At 41.1% G+C, this 11,255-nt stretch overlaps 1 protein-coding gene across 1 annotated transcript; it reads right to left on the bottom strand.

Annotated features, from left to right (window-relative positions):
- Positions 1-8,545: 8,545 nt before the first annotated feature.
- FIGNL1 (fidgetin like 1) lies at positions 8,546-10,670 on the bottom strand. Its single transcript, XM_056138224.1, has one exon. The coding sequence runs from the start codon at positions 10,662-10,664 to the stop codon at positions 8,634-8,636; it is 2,031 nt and encodes a 676-aa protein (XP_055994199.1). The 5' UTR covers positions 10,665-10,670; the 3' UTR covers positions 8,546-8,633.
- Positions 10,671-11,255: the final 585 nt, after the last annotated feature.

Raw genomic sequence — 11,255 nt, 5'->3', positions numbered from 1 at the left:
TATTTTCTAGTGTTTAGTGCTATTTGAAATTTTAGTGACACAGTTTTATAAATTGGCCACTTAGTTGTTTGTTTTCTGTCTTTCTCTTTTCCTCCCAACACACTCTTTACAAAATTAAGGAATTTCACCTCCTATAATGGTTAATATCCTATCAGTTTGACTAGATTGAGGGATGATCATATAACTAGTAAAATGTTATTTTGGGGTATTTCTGGGAGTGCTAGGAGTGCTACTGGGTGAGATTAGTATTTGAAGGAGAGAATTGAGGGAAAGATATTAAATCCCTCAGAGGGCCTGAATAAATACAGGTTCTCTGAATTCAATTCTTCATAGGTCTGAGTCAGTCTGTTTCTTGGCAGGCTGTTATCAAGCCCTGTCAGTGGAAAGGTCCCTACATCACAGAGCTTCAAAGTCATATCAAAGTCATTCACAAAAAAAAAAATATATATACTTGGAATCTAACTTTCTGTCACATCTAACATCTGTGTCTTCTACTTTCCTTCTTCTCTAATTATCCAGGGAACATTCTTTACTTTTTTTCTCACATGTAATTAGATAAGGTCTGCATAAATAATCTAGAATACCCTCTGTATTCCTATTTTAGGACTTTTCACTATCTTATAGCTGCAAAGTTCTTCCCCAGCAATGCCTAAATTAGTGTTTGATTAATAAACAGGGGTAAGAATTTTGGAGTGCAGCTTTAGAACTCTGCCCGCCACACCTAAATGGAAAGAGGGAAAGAAAAGTAAAAAAAAAAAAAAAAAAAGGAAGGAAGGCAGGAAGGGAGGAAGAGAGGGAGAGAGGAAGGGAGGGAGAATGATTGAAGTAAAATTAAAATTGACTCTCAGATAGAATCTGGATTTTATTTTCATTTTCATTAGAATCTACTAGAGGATTTTTAATGAAGTAATATCACAAAATAAACAGTTAGGGCAAAAGAGAAAGCACAGATGTAAGAAATTTGTCTTTCAGCTGACCTGACCTTGATCCCCAGTACCACATATAGTTGCCTGAGCTGCCAGAAGTGATCCCTGAACACAAAGCCATATATAAGCCCAGAGAAGAGACAGGTATGCAACCCCCCCAGCACAAGCAAAACACAGTCTCAGTACAATAAGTAAAGGAAACTTCTTTACCAGTTGTCTCTTACACAGACCACTGGGTTATTAGATAGCAAGCAATATGACAAGTGTGGACGTGAATTATTCCATGCGCTTACAGCATGTATGCATATATATATATATATATATATATATATATATTGCACCCAGTCACAACTTTAGATGCATGTCTGAGCTATGTCGAAAGAAGATGAAACTTGCCTATGTTTGGCTAGTCAGAGTAGACTTGGATCCCTCAGACTCATTAGTTACAGACACAGATAACACAGCAGGTTGCAGGACTCCAGACCCTGCCATTAATAGCACCACAGTCCACTGTACACTTACTCAGACGTGCTGCCAAACTGAAAACTGCATTCCTTATGCTTTTTATTTTCTGAAAAGATTCATGTATTTCAAAGTGTATATTGGGCACAGCGGGTAAGGGCATTAGCCTTGCACACGGCCGACCTGTGTTCAATTTCCAGCATCCCATATGGTCCCCTGAGCACTGCCAGGAGGAATTCCTGAGTGCATGAGCCAGGAGTAACCGCTGCGCATTGCTGGATGTGACCCAAAAAAGAAAAAAGAAAAAAAGAAAAAAATCAAAGTATATATTATGCTAACTTAACTCCTGACCATGTCTATTCCTCACGTTTTCACAGTTTTGTTACCACTTAAATGGGTATATTGTTTGGGGGGACCTAGCCTTTAGTTCATCTGACAATTATTAAGCACTTTTCAAACTGACAATCAACTTCTGAAAATTGGTGGCAGAACGTTAAAACCATGATATTAAGGATTACCTAATACAACATGTCCACTTGCTAGCTAAGAAATCAGAATGTAGTACTGTCACTGTAGCACTGTCCTCCCATTATTCATTCATTTGCTCAAGCGGGCCCAGTAGCGTCTCCATTGAGACTTGTTGTTACTGTGTTTGGCATATTGAATGTATCACAGGTAGCTTGCCAGGCTTTGATACTCTTGGTGCTTGCCGGACTCTTTGAGAGGGGCAGAGGAATCGAACCCCAGTCGCCCAGGTCAGCCGCTTGCAAGGCAAAAGCCCTACTGCTGTGCTATCGCTCCAGTCCCAAGAAATCAGAATATAAGGGATCAAATACAAGCAGTTCAGTACTAGTAATTTTCTGATATTCTTCAATTTTCTCTATATTTTGTGCTAAGTAAAAGTACTATCTGAGAAGTAGAGTTAAAGTGGTTGGCTACATCTCATCAATTTTCATGACTCACTACCCTTCAGTTTTTGGCTAGGGTAGACATTTAAATAGCTGTTCCACCTGACTCACTCGCCAACAAACTGTGGTCAAAAACTAGAGATCAAAAGATAAACCCTGATTTCCCCTGCCCCCCTGCCTCTTTGCCAGAGATCTGTATAGAATCCTATCAGTCTAATCTATGATGATAAGTTGTATGTAGAATGTCCCTTAAAAGCACAGGGACAGAATATTGAACGTAATGAAAAGTTATACTCAGTGACCAAGAGAAAACTGATAGTTCTTTTGAATTAATTTACTCCACTGAGACCAAGATAAATGTTGATGGATTACTATCTATGAGATAAAAGTACCACAAATAATGTTAATTAGGTAACCATGTGAAATAGCTTAAAACAAGTCTTTAATGCTATGAAAACAGAATGGATTACTGGGAAACCTGAACTTTCAACTTCTCTTTTTTTTTTTTTTTTTGCTTTTTGGGTCACACTCGGAAATGCACAGGGGTTACTCCTGGCTCTGCACTCAGGAATTACTCCGGGTGGTGCCCGGGGGACCATATGGGATGTTGGGAATCAAACCCGGGTTGGCTGTGTGCAAGGCAAACTCCCTACCCACTGTGCTATCACTCCAGCCTCTCAACTTCTCTTTTAACTACTTAATTCTCACACATATAGACCAGGGTTTCCCAAGGTGGGGGATGCTGCCCACTAAGGGGAGTATCTAAGGAATCCAGGGCAGTTGCAGTGCCACTGTGGTGGGGTGCTGCTGTTTCCTCACTGAAATCACTAAAATAAGGTGATTCACGGGAGAGCACTGAGTCAAGTTGGTTTTTTTTTTCTTTTTCTGAAAAGGAGACAGCAGGCCAAATAACTCTGGAACCTCAGGTATATTTTTATTTTAGAATTGATATTAAACAATCAAGTGGTGTGGAGTCACAACTTGTAAATGACAGAACCCAAAAGATCCACTTGTTCCCAAGCCCATGATCTTTATGCAATTCCATTTTGTCAATTTATGCATAGAGGCAGAGTTGCCATTTTATAGTAGAGAAATGAACTGAACTTTCAAAAGAATGGAGGAAAAGAGAAGTATGTAATGAAATTACAAAAAAAATATTAAGTATGTTGTGAACTATAATTAGGTATGTAACAGAAACACTTTAAAACCTGATGTGTGTATTCCTACAAAAAAATTAAGTCTTTCAAAGACAAAAAAAAAAGTTAGTGTTCATTTTCTTAGAGAGAAAATTAAATCCAGATTATCAAAACAAATTAAAAGATATTCATAATGCATAATTCAAATATAGAAAGCTCAAACCTGAGTCTCAGAAAATTTCCTATCCAACTGCCTCTGAAGCACTCAAAAATACTTTTTAGGGAGATGTAGAAACTACCTTGATTTGAATTTTCTTCTTGACAGTCTTTTTTTTAAGCCTTTTAGGTAAAACCATTGTGATGATTCAATGTTTTGACAAACAGCTTCACCTTCACCACCACCTAAATATGCAAGACAGTTTACTACTCTGTGTCATCCCATAATTTGATCCCTGTGCCCCCTCCATGGCTTGATAATGTACATCCTGCATTCAAAAGTCAAGTATGTGTCCTCAGTAGATATTGTATAATACTGATTGTTCCTTTTAGAGGTTAAGACTCTTAAATACAGCAGGAAAATTTTACAGTTGTACTTACACTGTTCATGAACAGTGCCCATAAGGTTTTTCCCTCTTGGACTAAACATACACTATATAATTAGTGGGCCTGGAGTTCAGTATGGAAAGCAACAGCTGCTGTTGAGATATAGTGATGAACATTCTTTATAAATAAAAAGCAACAAGGACTGAAATACATGTACTGTGGAAAATCTTAAGGCTTTAAAACATATAACTCAAAATGAAAGACAAGTAGTTTAATATCCAAATTCTAAGAGACAATGAGATATTTCAAGGGGAAACAAAGTTATAAAAGATATTCCCTGCTTTTTATTTTTGCAGTGCCTAAGATTGAACCAACTACACTGAACCACATTACTGGCCCCCAAAGTTGTAAAAGAAAAGCCTTGGAACAGGCACAAAAATAGAAAGTAGACCAAGAACAAAAACTAAAATATATAAATTCACATATATAAATTCATCTTATTCATCTGTTATTTCTATTCATTCTTATTCATGTTATTTCCAAGAGAAAAGTTAGAATTTAATGTTTTCAAAATAAAACAACCTACAAAAAGTCAAGGATTTGTCTACATTGTCCATCAACAGCAATAACACTAGGATTCAGTGATTTTTTTTTAATAAAGAATTACAAAAAAGAATACTATCAATAATAGCTTAATGTTGGCATGTTAAAGATGCTGTGCTTCAGTGCAAATGGGGAAATCTACATATGCAATACTAAAGGACTATTTTAACCCCATTCCAAAACGTTCAAAATGTTCTTGATCTTTATTTTATTTTGGGTTTTTTTTTTTTGGTCACATCCAGCAATGCTGAGGCTACTCCCAGCTCTGCAGTTAGGAATTACCCCTGGTGGTGCTTGGGGGACCATATGGGATGCCAGGGATCAAACCCAGGTCAGTCGCATGCTAGGAAAATGCCCTCCTCGATGGACTATCACTTCGGTCCCTATTCATGATCTTTTAGATAAGAATTTTAGGGAGCACCAAATAAAGGGTGTTTGGAGGATCCTCCCAGGAGGGGAGATACATGTTGAAAGTAGACTATGGACTGAATATGATTGCCACTCAATGCCTCTCTTGCAGACCACAACACCCAAAAGGAGAGAGAGAACAAAAGGGAATGCCCTGCCACAGAGGCAGGGCGGGATGGGGGGATGGGTGTGGGAGGGATAATGGGATCCATGGTGGTGGAAAATGGGCACTGGTGGAGGGATGGGTACTTGATCATTGAATAATCGAAACCCAAGCACAAAACTTTGTAAATCTACAACTGTACCTCATGGTGTTCCACTAATAAAAAGAAAAAGAATTTTGCTCAAAATATTAGCAAACCAACACCTCTGTTCTAGACACAGTGAGTCCTGTCTCTGGGGCCCAGTTCTGAGCCAACTTCACCGGGGCACTTCAGATGGAGCAGGTGCGCTCCCCCCACCTGCTCCAGATGAAGCTCCAGCAACCCGGGAGCTTCCACAAGCAAGGCCCAGGTATGAGGGTTCCAGAACTGACTCCAGGCCACAAGGTGGTGACAGAGGAGTCAGGCAGTCCCTCTCCAGAACCCTGCCTGCTTGGGATCCTGGCTGTCACACCCACAATCTGCTTCTGGGCACTATTTCAGCTCACCAATGATACTGGTCCAGGGATTCCCAATTGAATCCCAAAATGTAGCACCCTACAGAGATGTCTCTGGACCCCAACCGTTTACAATCTTAGAATTCCAGAAGCACAACCTCTCATGATATTCACAATAAACAATTTCATTTCATTTCATTTCATCATCCTGTTATTCGTCGATTGCCTCGAGCAGGCCCCAATAACGTCTCTTTCATCCTAACCCTGAGATTATATTCAAGGCTCTTTAGGAGAATGAGACCCATCATTGTTACTGGTATTTGGCATATTTGGTACGCCACGGGGAGTTTGCCAGACTCTGCCCTGCGGGCAGGCTACATTCGATAGCCTGCAAGTTTGTCCAAAGTAGGAATGAGATAATAAGATGTCATAAAAAGATGTTCTGATAAGATGTCGTGCGGCCGCAAATACGGCCGCGTGGTTCCGGGAGATGGATTTTATAGTCTGAGTCTTGGCCGTTAATGGGATTACACGGCGCCAGGGGGCCAGGTGGTGGGTGTGACCCCACCTACTGGAATTTGGAGGATCTGGGTGGAGGATTCTCGACTCCAATCCGAGTAGGCTGGGAGATCTCGCCCCTGGAACCCGCGTGGATTTGTCCCTCTGCCAGTACCTTCATGTGTGCGGAGAGTGGTCTCAGCATGGTGGTGGCTGGTCCTGGAGGTCTTCGGCTGCCAGAGCCCTGGTCGGGGCGGGGAGGAAAGCTCAACCCACTCCCCTCCAACGGGCCCCAGCGAGGAACAGCCAGGCGCGGGGGCAGAAGACAATAAACAATAGAAAATATATTATCTAGCATCTGCCCTTGGCAGGCAGCTAGAATGGTGGTGGAAAAATTCGAGCAAACTATAATGCCCAAAAGTAGAGAGTATGGGGGAAATTGTCTGCCACAGAGGCAGGGGGAGGGCTGTTATGGGGGTGGGGGGGATTGTGGGGACATTATTGTATCACTATCATCCCATTGTTCATCAATTTGCTTGAGCGGGCGCCAGTAATGTCTCCATTTGTCCCAGCCCTGAGATTTTAGCAGCCTCTCCTTACTCGTCCTTCCCAACAGTGCCGTAATGGAGGCTTTTTCAGGGTCAGGGGAATGAGATCTGTTATTGTTACTGTTTTTGGCATATCGAATATACCATGGTGAGCTTGCCAGGCTCTGCCATGTGGGCAGGATACTCTCGGTAGCTTGCCGAGCTCTCAAAGAGGGACAGAGAATGTATATGAGAATACAAGCAAGTATGTTAAAAGCAAACACATGTGCTGCTTTAGGTATATTAGTGGGCAAGACTATAAGGGGTGAAGACAGCCTATTTCAGGGGCAGGAGATTCTGTATCACTCTCTTCAGGGAGCGGAGCTTTGTTTTATAGTCTCTGGATCTCGGCCATTGATGGGATTACATGGTGCAGGAGGTAGTTTGTGGTTGTGACTGGCAAGCTATTGGAAAATGGGGGATTTGGATGGAGGAGGCACAGTCCTGATTCGAGCAGGCTTGGAGATCTCAGCCCCAGGTCCCGCATACCTGGGTTCCTCTGCTGGCTCCTTCATGCGCGAGACTTGTCTGAGCATGTGGAGAGTGGTCTTGAGCATGGCTGTGGCTAGGTTCTGGAGGTTTTAGTTGCAGGGGTTCTGCTTGGGGCGGAGAGGGAAACTCAACCCGTCCCCCCTCCGAGGGGCCCCGGTGAAGACAGCCTCGCATGGGGGCAGGAGATTCTGTGGGGACATTGGTGGTGGAAAATGTGTAATGGTAGAGGGATGGGTCTTCCATCATCATGTATGGCTGAAGCTCAAACATGAAAGTTTTGTAACTGTATCACGGTGATTCAATTAAAAAAATTTTTTGCTCAAGTCGTGATATATATATATATATATATACATAATACATACATATATAGACCCAGATTCACACACGTTATCTTTATCACTATTGCATTCAACTTTTACTATAGCAAATAAAAGATAAATCACCTGTCTAGCCTTAAATGTCCCCTAACAGAGGACCAACAGACCATTGCACAACTGAAATAAAGGTATTCTGACAAAGGAAGGTGGTACGTGATGCTAATGTGGGAAATATACTTAACGAAAAAAAGCAGATTATAAAAGGGAATGCAGAGCACAATCCTACTCCTGTATAAAATATTTGAAAAATAAAAACGTAATGACCCACTATAAAATTTTCATTAAAAAAATTTTATTTTTGAAAGAGGATGTGATGTTAGTATTAATGTTAAACATCACTTAACCACTGAACAAAAACAATACTCATCACCGTTCATATCATATAAAGTTTTGAACTTTGTATCTGATGCTAGATTACACTTGCTATTTCTGAATATATTTTATTAGCCCCGTTTACCGCCCCTCTCAGAGAGCCGGGCAAGCTACCGAGAGTATCTTGCCCACCTGGCAAAACCTGGCAAGCTCCCTGTAACATATTCGATATGCCAAACACAGTAACGACAAGTCTCACAATGGAGACGTTACTGGGCCCACTCGAGCAAAATTGATGAACAACGGGAGCACAGTGCTACAGTGCTACATCCCCGTTTAAGGAGAAAACTAAGATAATCAAGACTAGAATGAGTAAAAACTGGCACTTTCACTCTAGGTTTTGATAAGTCTTAAATTTATTCAAACAGTAAGTACAAAGAATAATAGGGTCATCACAAGAAACTCAATGAAAATAAATAAGATATCTTCATTTACAAATAATTCTTTTAATGTTCCATTTGAGCTGATTATTCACATTCTGCAATTAGACAAGCTCTCATAGAAACTAAAAATTTCTCATTGCATGTGAATAGGTTTATTATCAGATAACTGGAAGAAAGCTTACCTTAACAAAGGTGCTGCAATATTTAACCCTTTGTTATAGTATGTCATTATGAGGTATCAAATTGACAGAATACACAAAATACAACGAAGTTTTTCTTTTTAAAAGGTAGAAAAGACTGCACCAAAAAGATAACATCTTTGAATTTCAAGTATCCCAATTTACTTCCCACAGCCATAAGTTTTGTTCCAGTTTTCAAAAAGTTCTAGATCTTTTGGAGACACAGATGGCCGCACAGTTCTAAAAGCATTTTCAAAATCAATATAAGCTATTGGTCGAACTTGATCTGGTGTTATTGTGGCAATGTCAGTAGTCTGTAAGCTCCGAATGGGACCAAGGGAGGCCTCTCTACACAACTGGGTCATATCAGCTCCAGAGAACCCATTAGACTGCTGTACAATGAGCTCAACTTCCTCTTCCTGGAGGCAACACTGCTCCTTGGACATCAAATTAATTACTATCTGTTTCCTGGCTGAAGCTTCTGGGAGGGGAATATAAAGCCTTTTCACCAACCTTCTGCGGGCAGCCTCATCAATTTCTTGTGGCCGATTAGTTGCTCCCACCACTAGAATACGATCTTCAGAAGACGTGGTGGCTCCATCTAACTGAACTAAAAATTCAGTTTTTATCCTTCTAGAAGATTCATGTTCACCATCTCCTCGTTGAGACAACAGGGAATCAATTTCATCAATAAATATCACAGCTGGTTGCTGACACCGTGCAACAGCAAACAATGCACGAACCATTTTCTCTCCCTCACCAACCCATTTAGAAGTCAGAGAGGAAGCAGAGATACTAAAGAATGTTGCCCCAGACTGACTAGCAATGCACTTGCCAATTAGAGTCTTACCAGTTCCAGGAGGACCAAAGAGTAGAATCCCTTTGGGAGGTCCTCGTAAACCAGTAAAAATATCTGGCCTCATCATAGGCCACACAACTATCTCCTTTATTGTAGCTTTGGCAAATTCTACTCCTGCAATATCTTCCCAATTAACTGGCGGTCCATGATCCATAATCTCATTCATAATAAGTTCAATCATCTTTGGTTCTAAGTTCTTCAGACGCTCATCACTTGGCTGCACCAGTTCTACAGATCCTGTGCTGCAAGGCTTGCACTGCATCCCCCCGTTCTGCTCCCCCCCATCTTGCTTAGGTATAGGAGGAACAAACTTCCCAAATATCCCTCGGGATCTACTAGCCCCCAGAGACTTTTTTATTCCACCATATGAAGACCTTATTGTATGCTGGGGTTGGTGTAATTTTTTCTGTTGCTCTATCCATAGTTGCTCTTTTGCAGTTTTAAAAGCAGACAGGTTGCTGTCCTCCCTCTGGCTATTATCTTCTGTTTTACTAAGAACCTTAGGCACTGGGGTAGAAAGGGCATCAATGATACCAGAGCCATAAAAAGCTTTTCTTTTCTGTGAATTTTCACAGTCCAAAGGAAAACAAGACTCACTTGGTAAGTACATATTTAGTCCTACATCGGCTTTTGAAGAGCTCTTATTTTCCTTTTTGATATTTCCAAATAGTGGTGTGGCATGGAGTTTTGCAGTGCGTGGCTCACCAGAAGGTTTTGAAAATGCAAGACAGGTCTTAGTGGCATCAGTCACAATAGGTAGCTGGACATTCTGAGGGCACATAACAGGACTATTATTCTCTGGGAGGCCTGGGATCCTATTTGTATAGTGATCTGAGTTAGATAATGTACCATTCTCCCTAGTACTGCCACAAACACTATGTTGAGGAACATCAAAGACAGCAGTCTCTTTATGAATCACTATGGACGCATCTGCAGATGCCAGGAGAGTATCTCTGCCTCTCTTGCCAGCCTGCATCATTTCCTGCACAGCATTCATTTTGAAGACATTTTGTACTGACAATGCAGATTGCCACTTTTCACTGTCAGTTTGCTGAGATCTTGCTAAACATAAAATGTTTTCTGCATAGTTATTCAAACCAGTTCCAACATTGTCAGAATCAATAATTGCAGAGTACTTTTCTGCGTATTTCTTGAAAAGTGTGGAAGCACAGACCTGGGAGATCTCGGAGTTTGCCCAAGCGTACTGAATGCGCAGTATCTGTGCTCGGTATGCATCAGCATTCTGTCCAGGTGTACACACACCGGATGTAATTGAAAAGTAATTCTTCTGCCATTCACTCAGGTGCACAGATTTAGAGTCGGAGGCCTGCATTTTAGAGGACCTATAATAAACGACAAAAGTGAAAGAATAGATATGAAGAAAACAAAGATGCACTTTAAACATAGCTCTTATAGTTTATTTGGAGGTGCTGGTGAGTAGACACAGAGCCTTATGTACATGAAGCACAGAGTCTACCACTGAGCTTTATCCACGACTAGATGTAATTGTTTGGGGGCCTTGGAGGTGGGAAACAGGTGCCTTCCAAAGCATGCTTAAGAAGTCTGGGGCGCCAACAATGATTTTGAAACTGGCAATTCATTGCAACGATTCAAGTAAGCTGTAGTGCTGGTCTCTGTGATGCCAAATTACCCAGGCCATCCTAGCCGTGCTAAGATGTCCAGGTTCACACCCTGAAATGCATGAAAGACTCAAGGGCTGCACCAAGTGAACCTAGGGGACCATGTTGTTTCAGGGATAAAACTATAGTTGGCCACATATAAGCCATGTGCTCTAAATATATGCTTGTCCAAAAGTACTTTTATGATGTGAACTTGTAGGAATATAATATTTACATGGGAACTATCTAGTTACACACAGACTTTCATGACCGAAGATATGATTTAAGCTAACTTAATAATCTTG

This window comes from Sorex fumeus, unplaced genomic scaffold, assembly GCF_029834395.1.
Source record: "Sorex fumeus unplaced genomic scaffold, SorFum_2.1 ptg000128l, whole genome shotgun sequence".
In the NCBI taxonomy this organism is placed as follows: Eukaryota; Metazoa; Chordata; class Mammalia; order Eulipotyphla; family Soricidae; genus Sorex; species Sorex fumeus.
This window is presented reverse-complemented; position numbering and strand designations above follow the sequence as displayed.